General features: G+C 43.4%; 1 protein-coding gene across 1 annotated transcript in view; it reads left to right on the top strand.

Moving 5' to 3' along the window:
* The window catches only part of KIF5C (kinesin family member 5C), a 153,652-nt gene that overhangs the window by 48,015 nt on the left and 81,626 nt on the right, over window positions 1–24,011 (top strand). Inside the window, exons 2-6 of the mRNA XM_059394320.1 lie at window positions 4,930–5,020; window positions 12,505–12,578; window positions 18,989–19,093; window positions 23,342–23,390; window positions 23,644–23,699. Of these exons, the coding sequence (XP_059250303.1) occupies window positions 4,930–5,020; window positions 12,505–12,578; window positions 18,989–19,093; window positions 23,342–23,390; window positions 23,644–23,699 (375 nt within the window). The remainder of the gene's footprint in view (window positions 1–4,929; window positions 5,021–12,504; window positions 12,579–18,988; window positions 19,094–23,341; window positions 23,391–23,643; window positions 23,700–24,011) is intronic.

The following is a 24,011-nucleotide window of genomic DNA, read 5'->3' as shown; positions in this document are numbered from 1 at the left end:
TGGTGCAGATAGTGGCCGGTGCAGGTACACAGCACTGAGAAGGTGGCCAAGAGAGGCTGAAAGAATTTGTCTTCTCTTGTATTTTCAGGAAGGAAGTCGCATGAAGCCAGTCACCTGGCACAGAGACTTAATGATTGCTCTCAGAAATCTATTCCTCTTCACAATACCCCTCAGTGTCTAAAGATAATTCCACAGAGTGAGTTTAAATCTTGCTCTGGAAATTTAAGGGTTCCCCCCCTTTCTTTTCCTTCCTCCCTCAACCTTCCTTCCTTCCTTCCTTCTTTTCTTTTCTTTCTTAGTAACAATAGAAAAATCATTCAAATCATTGGGAATCTTTGGTCCCAACCCTTGGTTGGTCTTAGAGATGATTATTAGATTACTTCTTCATGACCTCTTCTTGGGTAATTAATTTCAGTTTCCTTAACATCCCTCCTGGTGCTCATCTTCTAAACGCTGAAGTGGGTCTTTTGCTTTCCTCCATCTCCCAGAGTAATATGCCTTCCAGGCTGGAGAACGGTTGTTGGGTAAGGGGTCAAGTGAATTAAGAGGCAGGCCATATGGTTCATGGATACTTTGCTCTCAACAACTTGATAAGAAGTGGTTTGATTTTTTTTTTTAATTTTAACTATAAAAATGTAAGAACCATCTGCTGTTATTTTTTGCCCGTGATCCTGGTTAAAGTTATTTAGTTAGACTGCTCCTTTGCAATTAGCTGCTGTCTGTGGAGGCTTTTGTGGCAAAGCTAGATTATTTCATTTCTAGTTGTAATGTACATGCAGGGTGTGTGTTCTATTCAGATTCCTTTCATAAATTGCGGCAGGTTTGCTTACATGCAGTGAGCTCTTGGGATGTATATGGCTTCCGTGGTAGCTACTTAAATGCTTTCATTGTAGTAGCTCATTTGACTGGTTGGGAATAGGTCACACACTAATTGCTATGAAGCAAACTGAATAGGCTAATGTGATAGAGAGTGATGCCAGGGGGTGGGGCTGCTTTATGTGAGGAGCTCGGAAGTCCTCAAAGGAGGAGGAAGTGGAGTGGACATCTACAGGGTGATCAAGAGACAACCAAACGAAGATTTCGGGTGAGCCAGTGAAAACCCTCGTTGAGAGAGTTTGAAAGGGAAGGAAATGAAGAGCAAAGGCCCTGAGCCGGGGGATCCACTGACGAATGAGCCAAGGGATAAAGAAGTCCAGTGGGCTACACTGTAGTAGGTGGCAGAGAATGCAGGAGGTGCGGGTGAAGAGGGTCTCGTGTAACAGAAGCCATTGGAGGTTTTTAAGGGAGGATTTGACACCATCGGATTTATAGCTCTGGAAAGCTCACTCTGGCTGCTAGGTGAAAGTTGGATTGTTAGAAGCTAGAATGGTGTCAAGGAGACCAGTGAGGGGACTATCACTGCTGTCCAGATGAGAAACCATGGCAGCATGGGCTGAGGTTGTGATCCATTTGGGATATATTTGGGATATGGAATCTATGGGACACACTTGATGATTTTGGTCTCTTACTCAGACATGATTCATTTTTTGTCAGTTAAGCTTTCGATGGCTAATGGAATCTAGGTGGAAATTTCCAGGGGCTGATTGAATATGTGAATCTGGAGCATGGATGAGATTTGAAGCCTGAAATGTTCATTTAAGTTATATGAAGGTCAAGAATGTAGACAGAGAGGAGGCTGAGGTGTCTGAGTCTGGGACACGTTGTCGTTTAGAAGTCAGAAAGAGACACCAGCAAAGGACTCTGGCAGAGAGTAGCCAGAGAGATGGCAGAACCACGTGCTGACGAGGTGCCTGGAAAGGAAAGTGTCTCCAGAAGTAATCGGAGCCCTCACCATTAAGTTCCGACTGTTAGCACTTAGCACCCGTATTAAAACGTTAATTGAAAGATGTATTCCGTAGCTGCACTTTCATTGACAGCCTGAGCAGCACCCAAGGCTTGTCCACAGAAACCGTCAGCCACAGTGGGGTCAGATACAGGGAGACTCTCTTTTCCTGGGGGCCAGGAGAGAGGGGGTTTCCTGAAGTCTTTTTTAGGGTTTGTGAGATTTTCGTACCATTACCAAAGCAGCAAAGAGTCATTTGTTGTTCTTGCTTTGTTAAATGGCCGTTTTATATATAGCTTGAATGACGAGACTACAAATCAGTTCTTAAAAAATCTGTAACTAAATTTTAATTCTCAATTTTAATTTCAGGAGTCTAAGGTTCACTTAAAAGCCTATATAGCCAACTCAGTGTATGAAAAGACAAAAATACTTACGTTTTTAACTTCTTTATATTCCAGTCCTGATGAGAAAAGCCTCAAAACAAATCATTTTCTAAATTTTCTCTTTTCTCGAAGGCAGTTTCTGTTTGGGAGTTAACTTCAGTTTATGGAAAATTGTTGTAGTGTGGTTGTCACTTGATAAATGATATTATTTAAATGAGTAATGGAGATTTCTTGCTTTCGGTCTCTCTTCAAGTGAATATATAATGTACTCCATCTAACAATTTAGATAGAAGGGCAAAGTTGGGGGGGTCTTCTGTTTTTTGTACAATTTGCTACAAATAATAGGCCATTTTTCTGCTGTAGTAAGTGCATGTTCTCCAAAACCCAAATCATGATTGTTCTGGAAACAAAATGGTTTATTTTGGTGATTCTTATCAAGTTTGGAGAAATAATGGGTTTGTTTGAAATTAAGCAAAGCTACATTTTCTTTCAAGAAGTTTCAATGGATGACAAATACTTACACAAACTCTGTACATGTTTATTTTGACCGTTTACTGACATTTAGTTAATTTTATGAATAGATAAGGCTAATAGGAATGTAGTGGGCTGATAGTTGGCAATGGATAGGGGTAAGAAACATTCTCTTGGTTATTCAATCAAATACTTGGTTCACTAATGGAATGAGACTTGCTGGGAACAAAATTTTGGAAAATAACCCCTTTCCATAATTTATTTTTTATTTTTTTAATTAAAAAAATTTTTTTTAAAGATTTTATTTATTTATTTGACAGAGAGAGATCACAAGTAGACAGAGAGGCAGGAAGAGAGAGAGAGAGGGAAGCAGGCTCCCTGCTGAGCAGAGAGCCCGATGCAGGACTCGATCCCAGGACCCCAAGATCATGACCCGAGCCGAAGGCAGCGGCTTAACCCACTGAGCCATCCAGACGCCCCATCCCTTTCCATAATTTTAACAAGATGTCTGATTCTGCTGCTTTTTATAGAAATAAAATCTTGGGGCACCTGGGTGGCTCAATCAATTAAGTACCCAACTCTTGATTCTGGCTCAGATCTTGATCTTGGGGTTGTGAGTTCAAGCCCCATGTTGGGCATGGAGGCTACTTGAAGAAGTTTTTTTATGGTACCTCAAAATTCTCCATTTCTTCTAAGACCAAACTAGAAGTAGCTCATTTATCTGGCTGGCTCAATCCCATTTTCAAAGACTAAAAGCTCAAACAACGCCTGAAGCATAGGACCTTCCCTATGTGCAGCACCATGGTCATGAATGAGGAAAACGCCAAGCCAGTCTGATGGCTGCATACCTCTGTATGAAGATTATAGGATGTAACAAGCCTTGTCTTTGGGTTTGAGGCATTGGCAGGACTGTCCTAAGGTAGAGTTTCCTGGTGTCCAAGCCACATGTAGGATGTACAGGGTCAGTCAGGGTGAAGGAGACTCTGGGCTCTCCTCTTTCCTGCCCTTCTCCTGCCAGCCCCTCTAACCACTTGGGAGAAATGGGAGAAATGAAGATAAAGGGCTGCGTGGGTGGATCAGGCTGTGGGAGGGGGTGGGGGGGAACCACCCCTTGTCCGGGTGGTGGTGGTGGTGGTGGTGGTGGGAAGAAGGCTCTGCTGAGAAGGGTGGTTCTCCCTGGGAAGCGGCTGTGTCTGTCTCAGCTACCACTTTCCATGGTCCTCAGAACTAGACCTGGCATATAAACACCCAATAATTCCTTGGTGAAGGTTGAGTGGTTGGGGGTGAGGGCTCACATAGACCAGGACAGAGCTGCTTCCGTTCCCTTCTGACCATTACTGCCTTGAACGGCACATAGCCCAGTATCAGACCAATCCCCAAGATCTTACACCTGGGGAAGTCACTTGATTTATTGTGCAGAAGGGCCCTCTGTGACTTGGAGGCCTCCACTGAGTTAAGGCATCACTTATACATATCAAGCAAACACTGGAATTCTTTGGGATACAAAGCAATATCTTCCTATTAAGAGCAGCTTCTTAAATTTGATCATGTTGTCTTCCCATTGAATAAAATCCAAGCACATTCTCTTGGCTAACCGTGCCCTATATTAAGTGGCTCCTGATTTCCTTTCTCACCTCTTTTTGTGCCACCCTCTGGTTCCTTGAACACTCCAGACCCCTTCCTACCTGCTCAGACCTCTGCTCGGTCTGCTCTGTTCTCCCATGGCTCTTCACTTGCCTCTGTCTTTCTGCGATCCTTTAAAGATCCACTGAACTGGCATTCCCTCAAAGAGGCCTGCTTTGCTCTCTCTGTCATCCCCTCTGTCCCATTATTTTGTACCTAGGCATTTTGTATTTCCCCGGGTGTTTGCCTTCTTGTTTATTAGCTTTCTGCCACACTTGATTGAAGGCTTTATAGGCTGCGCTGTTTTCTGATTGGGTTAGCCTCTAGTCTAGTCCCTGGTTCAGAAGAAGCTCTCACAAAATGAATGAATGAATGAAGCCTCAGCCCACTTTTCATCAGAATGTGTTTTAAGTAAAAAAAAGAACAAAACAAACCTTTTTTTTCTTTCTCAGATTCTCAATATGCAAAGCACATATGCCCATTGTCCGTGTGGATTTGCATGTAATAATTCCCTAGCCTTAGTACGGAAAGGGTTTGTGATTTAGTGCCTGTGGTCTAATTACTATTAGTGCTTTTTATTCCTAAACTTCTAATGTGTTTTCTCTGCCCTTTCCTTTCGTCTTTTTTTAGCAAGGGAAGCCATATGTCTTCGATAGAGTGCTACCTCCCAGCACGACCCAAGAGCAGGTTTACAATGCGTGTGCAAAGCAAATTGTCAAAGGTAAGTGCTATTTCTTTATTTCCTCCCCAGCCTTTCAGAATAATTGAAAACATTAAGTGATATTTGCAGCCTACGACTCAAAGTCCCTTGACTATAAGCAGAGGCCTGCTAATTGGAACCACTGAATTGTAGCCCGAGCTCTGACTCTGATTTGCTAGGATGTCAAGCAAATTCTCGCACCTCTCTATACTTCCTTGCCAAGGAAATTTCTTTATTTCTTTTGTCACCTTTTTGGCAGAGTTATTCTGCCACCTAGAAGCTTAAAAGCTATGGTCACACTATTTCTGTAATGGTTTTAAAATACTGCCGTAGGTATAAGACCTCCTTTTTACTTTGAAGGAGACAAAAATATATGTATTCCAGTTGTCTGTTTTTGGCTGATTCATTTTGGGCATCTGTCTCTTCAGGGAGAAGCCTTACACGTGGAAAATTCTCGGGCATCAAGGAATTTTCTACAGCATCATAAAATCACCTTACTTTGTTGGTTATCAAGCTCTTCTTGCTACTCAGCAATTTCTTAAACATACTTCTGTCTAACCCACTTTCCACCTTTCCACCCAGATACCAACATTTGTTCCTCCAGATAGATAGCCTGAAGCCTAAAATCATCTCAGAGATCAGCCCTTTTCTCTGGGACTGGCCTTGGCCCTGAAGGTTCTGCGTCAAAATAACAGCAGGAAGATGAAGCAATTTACACATTGCTCTACCTTGCCCTTTCAAATCAGGGGCAGGCTGGAGCTTGCCTTGGGGGAGCTCGCCATTTGGACAGAGCTGAGGGGCATCTCCTGCTTCATTGTTTTTCATCTTCATATCTTAACCTTCAACTCTGAATGCTACGGCCCCTGTGCTTTCAAATGTCCTGATGTTTCCACCTTTGTAGGTAGCTGTAGATTTAAAGAGCAAAAAAGCAAAAACAGAATTCAAAAAGCACCTTGTCATGCAAGACGTGCTTGTTTTTGGAAGCTGCCTAACCTAAGTATTTGAAATTCCTGAAAGCCAACCCTGGGTGCATCTGTTCGATTAGTTCTGACCCTGGGCACCTGCGTGGGAGACAGCACGTAATGTTCCTCACTGAGGTGTACGGTTATTCATGTTCCTGTTGCAGACATCAATTGATTTTGAAGGTCTTCACAGGAAGATGATACAGAAAACAGAAGAGAAAAACATGCCCGAATTTGGGCTCTTCTTGAATTAATACTGTGGGCCTATATTTGGTGGTAATATTTGTCTTCTCTCTACTTCTCTTCTCTTGGATCTCTTCCTGTCTAAAAATGTTTTCTCTCTCTTTGGAGTGCGTTGTTCTAGTTTGCTGCTAGTCAACCCTCCTTCCTCTCCATTAGCAGACTCTTCCTTATTTTTATTAAAGTAAGATTAATCACATGTGAGCCATAATTTCCTTCTTTTTCTCTCCCCTTCCATTATCAGAACCAAATAGTATTTACCACGTGCTGTGCCAAGCATGAGGTCCATTTCAACACATCTCTAAGTTGATGTTGTAATTAGAGATGGATGCACTCCCTTTTTCAAAAATCCCATGATGAACAAACAATCATAACCTTTCAGTCTTCATTATTAGAGAAGTTGGGTCTCTTTCAGTGTTTGGGTTTTTCTGTAGTATGAAATGTCAGAAATAGGCAGTCCTTGGAAAGTTCTTGTGAAGATGTGACCTAACTGGGTCACTTGAGGCCCAATATATGGTGAGCCACAAAGAAAACCACTTAGGGTAACATTAGGCTCTGACATGATATGATAAACAGATAGTTTTCAGACGCTATAAATGTAATGTGAGCATACTCATTTTGTAACAATAAAGAGTTCTTTCTTCTTCCTTGAAAGGAAACTAATGGGGGGTGATGAAGGCCTAATTTAACTTTTTTTAATATCCACTGAGGCTAGCATGAGGGGAAGTGGCCATGTTATGTATGCATCAGCAAGGTAAAACACATAAGTATAAGAAAAAACTCCTTAGAATAGTTAATAGGTACAGCTGAGGTTTCTTTCTTTCTTTCTTTCTTTTTTAAAAGATTTTATTTATTTGTTTATTTGACAGAGATAGAGAGACACAGTGAGAGAGGGAACACAAGCAGGAAGAGCAGGAGAGGGAGAAGCAGGCTTCCTGCTGAGCAGGGAGCCCGACGCAGGGGCTTGATCCCAGGACCCCGGGACCGTGACCTGAGCCAAAGGCAGACACTTAACCCACTGAGCCATCCAGGCAGCCCACAACTGAGGTTTCTTTTGCCATGACAAGCCCTATTTAAATCAGGAAAGGAAGGTGGCACTGTAGGGGTCTCTTTTTCTAGAGGCCAGAAATTCAATCAGATAACATCTGAAGGCTACCGCAGCCCCCACGATTCATGGTAATGTAGTGGACTGGCGAGCGTTTCTTTCAAGGCTCTCTGAACCCTTAACGTTTTTGAGATCAGGAAGACTCCTTTTAACTGGATAGCTTTTTTCTCTCTTGGTTTTTTCATTCCCTTCAACTTCACTGGGTTTTTCAAAACATATTTCAAACATTTGATTGTAGAATTCTGGTACCTCCCACATTCCCATCTTTGTCTGGTGTGTGTTTTTCTAAAATGTTGTCTGAAAGAGTATGTAGAATTCTTCATTTCTTCCAGAAAAGCTTATAGGATTTGTGACTCTCAGCATGGTAAATAGGAAGGTTTCTGTGGACGCGCTAGGAATTAAAAACCATGGTTACTGCTTGCTATTGTTGAAGTACGAGGAACTATTTCCCACTCTACAGAAGTCACTCTGGGCATTTGCCTTTCAAATTAACTTGATGTGGACTGTACAGGGCTAGAGAAGGTGGTTCCTTGTTTTCTAGATCTGATTTCTTTAGGCTTCGTTTGTTTGATTGTTTCTTTTACCCATTCCTTTTTGCAGAGATAGTATTTACCATGTAGAGTAAGCACTGCTAGGGATTAGAGTTATAAAGGTATATAAGACTGTCTGCAGGGGTGCCTGGGTGGCTCAGTGGGTTAAAGCCTCTGTCTTAGGCTCAGGTCATGATCCCAGGGTCCTGGGAGGGAGCACTGAATCAGGTTCTCTGCTCAGCAGGGAGCCTGCTTCCCTTCCTCTATCTCTCTGCCTGCCTTATTGCCTGCTTGTGATCTCTGTCTGTCAAATAAATAAACAAAATCTAAAAAAAAAAAAAAAAGACTGTCTGCAGAAAGCATCATGAAATCATGAATAGGGAAAGAGACGGAGGCACCCATAGTTCTTGTACCTGTGGGGAGTACATGCTTTAAACTGGCTGTGTGCAGAATGCTGTGGAACCACAGAAGGAAGTCATGGGGGACTGATTTTGGTGAATGGGGATGAGGTTTAGAGAATTAAGGAAGGCTTCTTGGAAGGGTTGGGTCCTGTAGACTCTAGAATATGTCTACATTCTGTATAAGCACAAGGAACAGCAAAATCATAAGACACAGATTATATGGCTTGTTTGGGCAACTTAGAGTGTTACAAGGTACTGGGGGGCCAGAACTTAAAAAGATAGGCTAGATCAGAGTTTGGTGGAGATGGATGGGTTTTATCCTCCAGGCAATGTGGATTCACTGACAAGTTTCAGGCTCAGGATACTATAAATATGTTTTATTATATTATATGTGACTCTTAAGAAGAAGTATATCTATTTGGGTAGCATTATCTGTCAGGCACCATCTATGTACTTTACGTATGTTATCATATTTTAAGTCTCAACAATTTTATGAGGTATGGGCATTATTGGTTCCATTGTACTAAAGAGGCATTTGAACTTAGATGACTTGCCCAGGTCAGTTAGGGGTTGGTGAGGCTGGAATTTGAGCCTGAGTTTTGCCGGTCTTCCTTGAATTTTTCTACACTCTTCTTCTCCCACTTTTCTGGAGAGCTCATAATGAGCATTTAGTAACAATTTATGAGTTGTTACTTTTCTATCAGGCCACATGGACTATTAACCAAGCATTGCAAAAGGACAGGGATAGGAATGGCCACGGGAAAAGGGGAGAGGAGAGAGAGGGAGAGATTGTGGCAGGTGGCCTTCGGGGGGCCCTGCCTGTCTCCCAACAGTGAGATGCATGTCCATTCTGAAGATGCCCTTCCCTTCAGACTGGCTGGCCCACCATTCTGGTTTGCCACTAGTGTTCAGCAGGGCTGCCTTGAGGCATATGCCTACTTGAGTAGTTTGTTGGACAGCCAGAGACTTAGGGCTCCAAGGCAGGGATGACTTGTCTGTCACTATTGCCACTGACAGGCCACCGTTTCATTTGGGGAGTTGGTACGAGGCCATGCCTTCTCAGGAACTTGTATGATTACATCCTCAAATTCTTACCCAAGAGTACAAGTAACTCTTCTGCTCTAGGAAGATCTGGACTCAGAACTAGCAAAATCTAGGGTGGAAAACTGGCTTCTGAAGTCTATAGCAAGAGGCGAGAAGTATTTTCAAGTTTCGCCCCCCTCTCTGGAGGTGAGAAGGCTCTTCCCACCTGCTGCAGAACCTCTCTTTGGGTTTGCTTGGCTGCCGGATAGATGTGTGCTGTGTTTGTGGGTGCCACTAGCTTTGTGGTGTGAGCTGAGGTCATATCACGCCAGAGCCCATCACAAAGCAAGGTTCTGTCTGGCTGGTTCCTGGCTCTGCGGCTGGTGCTCAGAAACCGTCATTCTGCTACGGGAGAGGCTCTGAAACAAATGCTTTCCTTGGGCCCAGGAACTGTCATTCAGTGTGATGAAAGTGCCTTTTTGTGGGCTGTTTCCATCAGGGTTGGGTGGGGGTGCTGGGTGGCTCATCGGCTCATCGTGCCGCTCTTCCATCCTGCCTTCCTGGGCGTGTGCTCCGGCCTCCTCCACCTCAGCGGTCCAACCCAAATGCACAGTGTGCTCTCACTTTCCCTCCTGCCTCTCCTCTCCCCTGATAATCAGACATAGACCGGGTAAACACACTGGCCCTACAACCTTGAGTTTGGAAGAAAATTGAGAACATTGGATTCAAAGAGCTTTTTCTATCTTTTTTTTTTAAATAACCATTTAAGTCACAGTTGAGTTGAAAGAAGGCATCGGCTCTGTTCAACCTTGAGCACTAGAGATAGGTTCTGCAACAATGAATTAATTGCAACATGACTGTAAATAGTACTTTAAAGACTAAGCAGCATTTGTTCTGATGGAGTTTTATGTACTCTCTTTTCCTTTAAAAAAAAAAAATAATAATAGTTGCACTCCGTGTTGAAATAGCAGCAACAAACAGTCAAGGATTCTCCAAGTAGCGCCTCCTGTGTTCCTTGGCTCCCTGCCCTAAGACAAGTAGTGCTCTCCCTGAGCTCTTGTTTTCCCGTGTGTGTCCCAGGCCTCACCCTGCAGGAGTCCTGGGAGCAGCAGCTAACTAGGAGTTAGTAGGATTGTGCATTCTGCCCAGGGAAGTTGGGTTTAGAGGTGTGGACCCCGTCCAGGGGTGCCTAATTTAGGTGCACCGGCCACACTGCTTGGTGGCATTAGAGGAAACGTGCCAGGTTTTCTCTTGTCCGTGGGGCACTGACTCTGAGCTGGCTTTTCTTTAGGGCGTGGCACGTTGCTCAGCGCCCCCTTCTGTGTGCATGTGCACTTGCAGGGTCGCCGGCGGCCTCTGAGGGGGAGCAGAGGGAGCTGGACCCTTGGCCGTGGCCTCCTTACCCCTGATCTAATAATGCCTGGGCTGGTATGTCCCAGAGTGCCTCCTACACCGGGAGGTGTAGGTGTTTAGGGGGAGATGTTTGATTTCTGATAAACAGAAGCTTTAGTGCTGTGATTGTGGCTAGCATTCCAACTGCCCAGAGCTGTTTATATCACGAATATAGAATTTTAAAGGTACACCCGCAGGATGGGAGCCTCTTTCTTTGTGTCCCTCAAAGCATGTTGCATTCATGGCTATTTAGAGGCTCTCCACTCTGAATCTGTTCTCTGAGCAAGTTGGCATTTCTGTGAAAACTGAAGCTTGAACCCCCAACCCTTACATTGTGGTCTTCAAGTTTTTGCTTCTGTTCCCAAGGAAACCATTACCAGAAGTTTGATATGTGTGAACATTCTCTCTCTCCCTCCTCTCTCTCAATATAGCTTGACACAAACTCTGGAGGGCTGCTAAGATTTAAAAAAAAAAAAAATTCTGCTGCTGAATTTCTCTCTCTCTCTCTCTCTTTTTTAGCTTCCTTAAGGAAAATCCCACTTTCTTTTCTGACCCCAGTGCACACTCCAGTAACCTCAGATCAATAACATGTAAATTGAAAAAATTTTTAGAAAAGCTAACAAAACAACACAAATTAACTGGCATTATGAAATTTGGAGAGATCAAAACCACCAACCAACCAGCCTAATCAGGACCTGAACTAGCTGGAGCTGGTGGCCTGGCCTGATGAGGGAAGGAGCCAGGGGCCCTGAAGAGGACACCTCAGTAGGGGGTTCCTCAGAGAGGTGGTGAAGGGAATTGCCACTTTTTTTTGCCTCTTCATTAACATATTCTGTAAGAATGTGAGTACATTTCTTATCGCCCCCACTGCCCTTTCAGGAATGAGACTTCATTCCCTTATGTACAGCTGTTGGGTCAGGGATATTAATCATGTACTATTTACCTTTCGGTGATTTGATGCAGATGAAGGAGGACTGAGGGAAACGAGTGCTAAATATATTTTAATCACCTCAGCTGCTTTGAAGGAATTCCCACAGATAAGCTCCAGTGCGGAGCAGCGTCTGTCCGCATGCTTCCCCTTGTCCCTGTGTGAAATGGAAGCCGGCCTGCCGAGTGGGGGGCTTTGCACAGTGTGCTCATTGTGTAATTAAAAGAAATTCCCGATGCTGATGGGCCTCGGCCATCCTGCCAGCACCATCACTGAAAAAACAGAGGCCTTAACTTTGAGGGCCCCGGCGTTTCTGGGCTGATCGGATTGTCCCCGTGTGGCTGGGTTTACAGAGTGGGGCCCTGTCCTTCTCCCCAGCTCTGGACTAGCTCCGTTCTCAAGGGGCTCCGGGCCGCCTTCCTGAAAAACCTCCCCCAGGAGCTCGCCTGCGCCGGCATTTCACCTGACCCAAATCAGATCTTTGGGAAAGAAATTCTATTCTATACCTCACTCCAGAGAGTCAGGACACTGATAATGTTTTTCTTCCTCCAACTGATCTCAGGAGATCAATTTAGAGAAGAAAACTTGAGTATCTTTCTGCTGAAAAGGAAGTGTACTACTGTTCGATATCTGTCTTAATATTGATGTTACTGGGAGAGAGTGTCTATGTCTTTCTTTTTTTTTTGCCTCTTCATTAATATATTCTGTAGGAATGTGACTACATTTCTTATTTGGGGAACAGTGGAGGCCTTCATTTCTGCTTTTATCTCACAATTCTACTTAAAATGCAAATGTAGTTGAAATACATCATTTGTGTGAAAAATGAGATGGGCCATTTGGAATATGTAATTTTAAAATATGGAACCAACACAAGCGTACGATCAAAGTAATGAGTTAATTTTAATTTCTTTTTCTTGCCTGCAGATGTCCTTGAAGGTTACAATGGGACGATTTTTGCCTATGGACAGACCTCATCAGGAAAGACGCACACCATGGAGGTACGATTGCAGCCTGATGGGAAGCATCCTCGCGGGTGGCTCAGTAGCTCTGTACGACCAACCACAGTCGGGTGCCTGCAGCCCCCTGACTGTGAAGCGAGAGACGGTAAAGGGACCGGTCATGTCTGACCAATTCATTTTGGCATTGTGGAGTTTCAAAATAATGATAATAAAATCCCAGGAGTTCAGAATTTCAAAGAAAATCCTTTGTTGGTGGCGCTCTCAAAATGGTAATAGTACATTCTTTTAAAATAGTCATCAGTAAGCTAAACAGTGGTGTGAGTATCCTTATGGACTGCAGCGCTAATCTCACTGAGAAAGTCTGCTGTGAGAATCATTTATGCTAAGAAGGGCCACTCTAGGGAGGTGAATTTCCTCAGAGGAAATAAAAAACCATAGGACAGAGATGCAAAGAAGTTGGCTTATGGACCAAATTCAGCCCAGAGACATATTTTTATTCTGCCTGCACACCTTGTGTTTTTATATTTAAAAAAAAATTATTATTATTATATGTATTTTTTAATTGCAGGCAGTGCTTAAAATGGGATGATTTCACACAATTTTAAGCTTCCAAATTTGGCTGAAAATTCTAAAGATCCTACAACTAAGCAAAATTTCAGCATCCTATAAAGCGTAGGCATCACTAGCACAGACATCATCGTCTTGTTCACCTGTTTATTCAAGTTTCTAGTGCATGGAACAGTGGCTGTTCCTCTAGGAGGGGTTTGATAAAACACTTGTTAAATTGATAGCCTCGAGGTGACCGTGGCCAACCCTGTGTGTGGGTTGGGCCATCCAGTGTACCCCAGCCCCCTGCATGCACAGTAGGAACTAGCTTGCAGCCTCCTCTGTCATTAGTGTGCACACCTGACCTCTGTGGGGGTGTGAAGGTGTGAGCCCAGCTCAGAGTGTTGGCTGTGGAGCCTGCAGCTGTCTTCCAGGCTGTCTTCCAGACAAGACACAGCTACAGATAAAATTGGCCCCTTTACCTCTTCTTTTCCTGCTTTTCGCCATGGCCTCCTGTAAGCCCTTCAGGGCCGGATACTCTTCTCTAGGCTGGGCCCGCCTGACAGGTGAGCAGAAGTAGAAGAGTGGTTATTATAAGACACTGTGCAGAGGAAGTTTGGGGAACTCAGCTTACAAGCAGCAGGGTAAGATGAATCCTTGATCCTTCCAAGTTTACGATTTTCATTGACAGTACCCTCCTGGGAATGTTACTGAGAGACGTCTGCTGCAGAATCGGTTTAGCTTATGAATCATTCCTATTGAAGAGGAGATTTCAAAGACACAAGGCTAAAACCCCTGGGGCTCTGATGTTCTGCTCACACCGATTCTAAGTGTGCCTGTGACTCTGGGGGATCTTATTTCTGTTGTGTTGACTCACTTTCAACCATTCGTTGGGGGGAATGGGGGACAGTGGCTCCGAGATCTCACAGATTAAAGGAAGCATGAAATTTGTTTACCACTGCTTCTGGGCGGAGCAGGACCGTTCTCTGACACCTGAGCCTTGGTCACGCTCTTCTCTGCATCTCATGTTCTCATGCAATACCCCTTGGAGATGCAGGCACATCCTCTTGCCTGCCTCTCTTACTGGGCCCCAAACACTTAACCTTCCAGGCACTAGCAAAGTTGCAGTTCTGTATTTCCCAAGTACCAGCAACTCCAGTAGCCATGACAAAAGCTCCTTCATAGGCCATAAGGCATGGGGGGGTGGTGTGTGTGCAGCGCATCTCACGACGATGTCCGTCAGTCTCTAGGTTTTTGAAACATTACCGAACAATATACAAAATAACAACAGAAAATGCGATAGTTACAATCCCCCAAATCATAGGGACTGTTTATAAGAGTGACCTTTTTAGCTTTGGGATTAATTCATCTTTGGAAAATACAGTTATTTGCTGTATGTCAGAAATTTAAAATGTAAACCATCAAAGGAGAGACCTGTCCCCAGAGTAAAATCATAGTTTGTGGTGTGTGTGTGTGTGTGTGTGTGTGTGTGTGTGTGTATGTATGTTGGGGAGGGGTGAATCCGTGGGTGTAAGGAGATGGCAAAGACAAATGCCAGCTCTTTAAAATGGAAATAGGAGGTGTTTTGTTAAATGAGGGCACTGGGAGCCCTGGGCGTCTCACACAGCATGAGCCTTATGAGGCCTGCAGCATGCTCAGCTGGGGACCTTAGGGGAACTGGCTTCTGTGCAGGTTACTCTCACAGTAGATTTATTCAGATTTTGTAGTTTTTTCATCCACATCAGTTTTAAAAGGTTGATTGCAAGGGGTACTTTTCTTTACTATGACTTCTGAAGATCCTAGAAGGAAGGAATGGGTTGGGAGCCCTTTCCTAGACCGCCCCCCTTCCCAACACACACACTTAGTCTGGTTCTTTCTATCCAGTGATTATAGATTGAAGAGATTTTAGAGGAAAAGAGAAGCCCCGAGCTGAAGTTGTAGAGACTGTGGGAGACCGAGAAATCCAGGACCCCGGAATGCAATTAAATTAAAAAAACAAATCAAAACAAAACATAAAAAACAAAACCCTGCAGGGCTTGCACCATCTGAACGGATTTTATGTATTTGGAATTACACATTGTGATCTTTCAAAGGCTTTTGGAAGGGGATGTCAACTCCCTGAATGGACAGAGCTCTCACATTTTAAAGCTGTTTTTCATTTTAATCCCCTCATTTTTGGTCTGACATCCAATGGTGGTTCCATTACCTTCTATTGAGTAGAACAAACAGATAAGCCTACGTAAAACTGGAAAGATGAAATTCTGAAGATGCAGCATTTAAGGTGGATTCTCAGTAAAAATAGGAAACACTGATGCCAGGCTTGGTAGGAGACCGGCATGAGCTGGGCCCTGGCGTGTGCGGCCAGTGTTCCAGCGCTGGGTGGGAGGAGGGCTGCTGCGGGTGCCGACTGTACGGAGAAGAGAGGGCTGGACCTTTGTTTGGCCTGTGGTGCTGGGAAGAGCTTCTGTGGGCCTTGGGCTTTGCTTTGTGGCCCTCTTTGGCACAGATTTAGATGGATGGAGACACGCTGTTTTTCCTTCTGCCCGAAGGGACACCTGGAGCCCATGGAATGGTGCAACCCCCCCACTGCTGAGCTGAGCCTGCCAAGTGATTTTTAATGAGCCTGTCCGAGTGCATTGGTGCTCGTGTGAGCTGACAGGCTGCCTGCTTTCCCATCTTAAGTGTTTCAGGAAACTGTCCTGCTTGGGAGGTTGAGGAGGCACCTGGGGCTAGAACAAAGGGAGTCTTGTTCTGAGGCTGATGGCCTGCATCTGGTTTCTTCTTTCATGTACCCCGAGAAGGCCACATTCAGAAGTGGGAGAAGTTTTTGAAGAGGATTATGTAGGATACAAGTATAAAAATGTTCTTTTTGTTTTCTGAGAGAAAAGAGGATGATGAAGTGGGACGTTCCTTTGCTACCCAAATCTATCCCAATCCTTCAGCCAATTGAAATTGCCCTGGCTCTCTGGAAGGGAGCCTTGGTTAGTATTCTTCACTTCCTGGGCCATTGCTGTCCTCTCAGGACCCCTGCTGCATTGCCTTTGCCCATCCTCATCTTCCTCTTCTCTCAAGATTTGTCGTCTCTCAACAAAGCCATCCCATACCACCCCACCTGGAAAGGACTCTCCTGTGCTCTGAATTTCCACAGCTCTCTGCTTTTTTACCACCTTTCATTGCCTAAGGTGACTACTGCGTATGTGTAGATGCATATTTTATTTGCAAGAAGGAGCGAAGACCTTTATGAAACACCTGACTATCTCATACATACATAACACACACATCAACACTCTCCCCAACACCACTCACCCCCACATACTACATACATCACACACATCCACTCCGTACACCACGTATACCACACACACACACACACACACACTGTCTTGACAGGCTCAGTTTACTGAACATAAAGGCTCAGTTTTCACCACTCTTGGGTTTATGAGCTAGATCAGGCATCCCAGCCTGGAAACTTGTGGTAGATTTGAGTAGTACTTCTATGACTTCTATGACTAGATTCTAGTCGTACTTCTGTGGGAATGGGAGGTATCCTTATGCCTTCTCCAAATACACATGTGCTGCCCTTTCATGTGATTTTTGGGTGTGGGCTTCAGGGAAACAACACAGGGAGTGTCCCAGACTCATTCCTGGTTCTGCCTTGGTTCTTACCCTGACAAAAACAAACAAAGGGATGCCAGTATTTGTATAAGCTAGGAATCAATTGAAAGATAAATCTTTTGGAAGGGAAAGCATCTAGGGAAACAGATTTGAGTCATTTATAAATGACTTTTGGGTTATCTCTCATCTTTCTTTGTCTGTGGACCATTGAGTAGAAGCTAAAGGATTATGATGGATTATTGAAGGGTTCTGTGGGGAACATGCGGGCCACTCCTCAGATCTCCAAGCTGGATTGGCCCAGTGGTATCGCAACATTTGACTAGACAGAGATCTGTGTTTTCACAGTCCATGTCATTTCTGTCAGCAATTTACACAGTCCTGAGCCTGTGGGGCCCAATATTTTATGTTTACAATGGCCTATGAGAAGTAAGCTTACCAACATTTGAGAGACTCTGAGTCTCAGTCATTGAGGGCTGTTTTCCTGAGATGTCTAGTCATGGCCTAGGATAGAAATGTATTTTCAGACTCTTCAGGTCAAATAAACCTTGACGACTGCTTAATGAGAACCTGATTTGAGCTGAATAATATAATGCTAATATTTATCATTTCTAACCCTCTATCTATACTGCTTAATTTAACTTCTACAATAATTCGATGTAGGAGACACCGTACTTAGCGTCATAAGCAATGGAAGAAATATATATATGCACTGGCCATCTTGCCTTCAGGGGCTGTACCATCAAAAAGCCATATAAACACATCACAGGATTTAGGATCCTTAGCATTCGAGGGCATTCTCAGGTGAAAGAGCTTTGCCAGGGCCCAGATATATCTAAATTCAGCTTTTCTCTTGCTTTCAAAAGAGTGGAAGGTGGATCAGGTGTGCAAAGGAGGATTCAGAACCAGAAAGTGCTTAGCACCCAAGTCCACATGATTTCTTGCTTTTGGTAATTCAGATTGTTGGCTTCAGAGTCAACCTGTCAGAGAGGCACTATGTGGTGAACCCCCAGAGGATACAGAAGATCTCACTGAGGAAAACAAAGCAGATCTTCCAGGTGTGGGGCAGATTTTAGAACAAGGGTGTGAGTCATAGTGTTGGTAAAGTTTGGTGAGAGAAGAGTAAATGGGTTTTGTACTTTTCTTCCAGTTCCATTTTTCCTAGAGTTTAGAACTTTCTGAAGATCCTAGAGTTTTAGAACTTTCTGAAGACTCTTCTTGCCAATGATTACTTTAGGCCTGCAGACTTCATGTTTGTGCATTGATGTGTAGTTTAACAGGGAACAGGACAGAACTTGGAGCATGGGAGTGAGGAAGGGTCTCTGGAAGTCCTTGCTGAGGCTGCTGTTTAAATACTTCTAGAGCTCTTGTTTGGGAATTGCTTTCAGATATCATGGCATATTTTTTTGAAAGTCTTCAGAAGCAGCAAATCTGGATCTTTAAAAATGGATTTAGTGATAGAACTCAAATCACAGAAAAATTCATCTATACCTTCATCCCTTAGATGAAATATCCCTCAAATCCCTTAGGGTTGGAGGATGGTTGCTGGCTGCATGGGGCAGGGAGGGCTGGGCCTCTTTGGTAGAAAAAAGGGGGATAAAAGAATAAGAGAACATCTTACAAGTAAATTTAAATATTAGAAATTTAAAAAGAAACCAGCTAAAAAATTTTTGTAACATTTTGGGCTGGGAATTACAGATTTTTAAGAAATTGATAAAATGGCTTTTCTTGATTGGTTTGTGAGGTGATACTGAAGGTATTCCTAGAATAATTATTGTTAAATTTTTGAGCAATGATGACTATCAGTCTATCAATGTCTATCAGCTCTCAAGTTGGCTTTATTAAGGCAAATTAATTTGGACTTATACATTTGGATCAGTTTGTAAAAATTTCAAAACAAAACCCACATTTAGTATGTGATAGTCCCCATATAATCCCAGACCTCCTCCTGTCTTCCTTCCCTCCTTCTTACCACACTCTCACTACATACAATGATTTGCTGTCCTGAGTGGCAGCTGGAAAAAATATTTTCAAGACCTAGAACCTGACAGAACAAGCTCCCTTCTACTGGGTGAAAAGGAACACGGTGAGTTATTTTCATGAGCTTTTGGGCTGTTGGCACGTCAGGGGGACCTCCAAGGATCTGACTCTGTGTGTGTGTGTGTGTGTGTGTGTGTGTGTGTGCGCTCCCTCTTCCATGGAGTTCTGTTATGAAACCCAGCTTGGTTCCTTCTCTCTTCCACATGTTTCCTGGCACTCTAGCTGCCTGTGCTTGTTTTTTTCCTCACTAGGGGAAGCTACATGACCCTCAACTCATGGGGATCATCCCAAGGATTGCACATGACATCTTTGACCACATCTATTCCATGGATGAAAACCTGGAGTTTCACATCAAGGTAAGTGCTGTTGATTAAAGAGAAAAACTGGGCCCCAAACCACGTTTTCATTTTCCTTTTTGTATGTATACATAAAAGATTTTTTATCTATTTTAAATGAAATGCTATGGTAAGCAAAGCCATAGTTATTTAATGACTCAGGTGAACACTGAGGAAATATCAAAGTAAAATAAAAGCCTTATTTAGGATAGAATCATCTTGATAGTTGTCTGAATTCTACCCTTTACCCAGTGGATCTCTATAGATATGACTGGAATGTGTCCATGATTGGGTTAGGACAGCATTTCCCAAAGTGTGTTCCATGTCCCTCATATTATTAATAGGTGGACTATCAGGGAAAAGGCTAATGGGGCGAAATAAGCTGGGAGAATGTTTTGTTGAACAATGTTAAGTTCATCACAAGTTAAATATGCTATTATGTAATCCAGTTCTACAAGGAGGACATGTAGCAGATGACGTTTTCCAGCTTCTTTGACTGTGTTCATATTTTTCCCCTCTTGAGGTATGATGGACTAGTGTTTTGAGGAGTATGCTCTGACAAGTGTTGGCGAAGGGTGTTATCCTTCCTGGTTTTTGTTTTAGTTTTTATTTTTTTATTTCATTTTATTTTTTAAAAGATTTTATTTATTTATTTGACAGAGAGATCACAAGTAGGCAGAGGGGCAGGCAGAGAGAAATGGGGAAGCAGGCTCCCTGCTGAGCAGAGAGCCCGATGCAGGGCTTGATCCCAGGACCCTGAGATCATGACCTGAGCTGAAGGCAGAGGCTTAACCCACTGAGCCACCCAAGTGTCCCTGAAGTTTTAAACCAGAACCTCGTTGCAACTTAAATTTGAATTGAAAGAGAAATTTTTTCTCTTAATTACAGCTGTTAATTTATAACATTGGATATTAGGGATACATTCATTGGAACTCATTTGTTTTCACCGGACTGAAAGTCACTTGTTTAAGCAAAAAGAGGTAGTTGTTACAAGATACAAAATTTGTTGGTAGGCATGGGGCACGGAGGTTGTAGAAAAGCAAGAAATCCAGACCCCCCCCTTATATAAATTTTTAAATTAAAAAAATTGAGATATAATTCATATAATTCATGTACCATAAAGTTCATTTTTTAAAGTGTATAGTCTGGTTTTTAGTATATTTCCAAAAATGTACAACCATTATCACTATCTAATTCCAGAACATTTTCATCACCCCTGAAAGAAACCCCATCCCTGTTACAGTGCCTGCATTTCTGTTTGCTTGCTTTATCTTTCTGGGGGGGAGGCGGGTCGGGGGAAAAGCCACCATGACAGCTCCCATTCCACATCCCCTACTCCCATTTCCTAATTCCCCAGGGAAGGGGCTCATTGGCCTAGCGTACAGTTGGGTTGCCCCCAGTCTGATAAGCTGTTTGCAGGATGCACATGGCTGGCTGGGTCCTCACCGCAGCGACTGGGAACAGTGTGGACAGGGTGTGCAGAAGAGATGGGGTCAGTTCCAAGAAGAAGACTTGGAGCAGAGCAGATGAGCCAAGAGGCTGACCAGCCCCTTTGAGGCTGGGACCTTAGTGCACTAGGCCCATCCTTTTAGAGATGAAGAAACTGAAGTTTCAAGACTTAGTGCTGGATGATCAAAGTCACATATCAGGTTATTGGCAGAGCTAAGATTAGACTCTTGATCTGACCAACCTATGTGCGGCACCTCTTTCATTATCTTAAACTTCTGCCCTTATTTCTGCTATGTACCTTTCCTAAATTATATGAAAACAAGGCAACAGCTGTTTGCCTTTCATAAATTAGATCCAGGAAGTCTTTTTACTTCTCATATCTTTTCTTTCCGTTTGTTGGTTAACACAGGTTTCTCCTCCTTGCCAGGGTTCTTTATATCTAAGGATACAGAAGCCTCTGGCTTTGATGGGATCAAGATTTAGGAGCTTAGTACATCTTTAAGGCCATGTGCATTTAAATACCTTAAACTCCTGTAGGGTTCTTATGGGATAATCCTGGAGTAAGACGTTAAACCAATTACTGCCCTCAAAATAGGGTCTTGTATTAGAATCTTATTAAGATAAAAACTGCCCCAGCATGGTGTGGGGGAGAAAGGGGGGTCGGGAGGAGAAGGAAGAGCACCCAAGTCTTCAGGGCTGAATTTTACACCCTGGCTTCCTCTTCTGCATTTGTAGTTATGCTCACTTACTTCATAGATCATAATTGCAAGTGGGCAGACTAGCTATTGACTGTTCCGTGTTTTGAACCAAGTGGTGACGGGCTTAATCAAGAAAAAGAGGCTTGATTAAAGCAGTTTTGAAAATCTGTTCCTTAAAGTGAGCCCCATAGAGGCTTTAAATGTTATTTCCGAACATGTTATTTTCTTAATGCAAAACAACACATATTTATTTTTCTTCCACCTGGTCTCACAAAGTATTTGAAATGGCGCGCGCACACACACACACACATACACACGCACGCACAAAACCACAATCGTCCCTCCCCGTGCCCCAAAAGCAGCCAGTATCTTCTTAATTAATAAATAAATTAATTAATTAATTAATTAATTAATAAATCAGAGGGGTTTTTCTCTTCTCATATTAAACATGATTAGGATTTTAATTGCCATATTAGCTAATATGTAATTTATGACTGCAATCTATGGAAATAAGGACACATGTGTACATCTCTAAGATAACAGAAGTCTTCATGAAAACTAGACAATTTTGAGATGCACAGAATGGTTTGGAACCATGGTTGAGTTGGCTACCGGGAGGCTGAATTAGAAATGTGTAAGATTAGAGGCCAAACAGACCCTAGGATTTCAGCCACAGGGAGAAGTTTTCAGGAGCAGTGAGTCTTTCCAAGGTCAGCTAGGTCTGTCTATGACGCACACCGCTTGGTGACTGGGGATTTTGACAGATAATCTGGCAAGATCAGGTTGTTAGGCAGACGGGCAACTTGGAGAGGATGCCCAGCAACACATTCCAGTGTTCGAAGCCAAGACCCCAGATCCCAGAGAAACGGGGAAGTCAGGAGGCTCCAGGACACAGACTAAGTAAGGAACTGGACTGAGGGGTAAGGACTAGTGCTGGGTTGGGGAGGCTTCGCTGCCCCTGACCAGAGGTTCAGAGCTGAGATGCAGGGGTGAGGCTGGGATGCAGGGGTGAATTTCACCTGTTGAGTTACACCCCAGCTTTACAATTGTTTTTTTCAACTTCTTTTCTTTCTCAACAGCTTGTTTGTCGATTCCTTTGTTTAGGTTTCCAAAAAAACCCCATGAACATGAGGGAAAGAAAGTTGATCTGGGAGGTGGAAGGCAAGTGTAGACAGAGTGCAGAATCCTAGAGAGAATTTTTGACATCATTAAGTCCAATGGCTTCATTTGACAGATGGGAAAACCGAGGCCTATAGTCCTAGTTATATGTGAATGAAATCTCCACGGTCACATCTCTAGTTAAAGTTGTTCTCAGGTGTCAGGTAGTGTAAGAACCACCTAGGGAATTTGGGAGCCAAATTCCTTAGTTCTGGGAGATTCTGATTAGGAGTTGTGCAGTTGGGCTCCCACCTTTGCAGTTTCAACGAAGGCTGTGGGTGATGCTGACGCAGGCAGGACTGGCACTGGGCTCTGGGAATACCCGATTAGAAGGCTTCCTTTCCCTCTCCCAGTGGAGTCTTTCTCTCATTAAATCCCATTTTGTTCCAATCCCTCCTGGCCTTCCCAAAGCTGGCCACCATCAGCAGCCGTCTCCCCGTTACCCTGAGCTCTTGCAGCTCTAAGCAAACTGCTCATATCCCCGTCCCCACTTCCTTCATGTGAATGTTTTGGACCTGGTCTGGTAAGGGGGTCAACATCCCACATGAGGAGATGCCAACTGATTTCAACAACTACCCGCCAAGAACATTTTCTGTTCCAGGCTTTGTGCTACCTAGAAGTTTGCTTGGTGCTCATCATGCGTGAAGGGTAGAGTCCATCTGTAAGTGGTTGTCTAGCGCACAGTGTAAGGAGCACCTGAATCAAGACCACAGACCACAAGACCCACTGTACTGCAGGGAGGGGTCCACCCTGAGCAGGGGCCCTCAGAGCAGGCTGACCTAGCAGGAAGCAGGAGAGCACAGAGTCGAATGGGGCTCTGCTGGAGGCTTCTGAATCTAGCTTTCTGCCCCCCACTCCTGCTCTTCTTAGCTGTGCATGACAAAGGCTTTTATGAGTTCTAATAATGACATTCTTCAAATACAGCATGGCATTTCTGTTTCAAACTCCATTTGTTTTTAACTAGGTTTCCTATTTTGAGATCTACTTGGACAAAATCAGGGACTTACTTGATGGTGAGTAACCTGAATATATGTCCTCTATTTGTTTTTTAACAAGGTCCAGGGAGGGTAAAGTGATTCATAGCTCTTCTGCTTAAGGAATTAATGAAAATTTATAGAGATGTTTTATTACCTTTATGCTATCTGCTTATTCTCAACCAAGGCTTAAAGAGATTATTAGATTTGCAGATCTTTGGTAACAATTTCCTCCAATACAGAATCTTTAACTTTTCTTTTCTCCTCTGCCTTTTGTCATCCTTATTTTCAGTATCCAAGACGAACTTGGCTGTTCATGAAGATAAAAACAGAGTCCCGTACGTAAAGGTATGAGGAAAACTTGATGATGCCATTGACTTCTCTCTCAGCACTGTTACAAAATATGCCCAGAATATTGTTTTAGGGTGTATGTAGGTGTTTCATCATGTTCTTTATATTTAATATCATCTGGATAAAAAATAGACATTTAATTTCTTCAGTCATATCTGTGTGTGAAAGTGTCACAGAGGTCTAGTCACATGAGTAAGAAGTGGTGAAGTGAACAGATATTTATTATTCACATGTCAAGAGGCTTTGATAGTGGAGATAATTGTCTATACTTCGCAGGGAGAGGAAGCCTATCATAGCATTATGCCTAGA

This window comes from Mustela nigripes, chromosome 3 (genome assembly GCF_022355385.1).
Source record: "Mustela nigripes isolate SB6536 chromosome 3, MUSNIG.SB6536, whole genome shotgun sequence".
NCBI lineage: Eukaryota > Metazoa > Chordata > Mammalia > Carnivora > Mustelidae > Mustela > Mustela nigripes.
The sequence above is the reverse complement of the archived record's forward strand: the minus strand, read 5'-3'. Positions and strand labels throughout refer to the sequence as shown.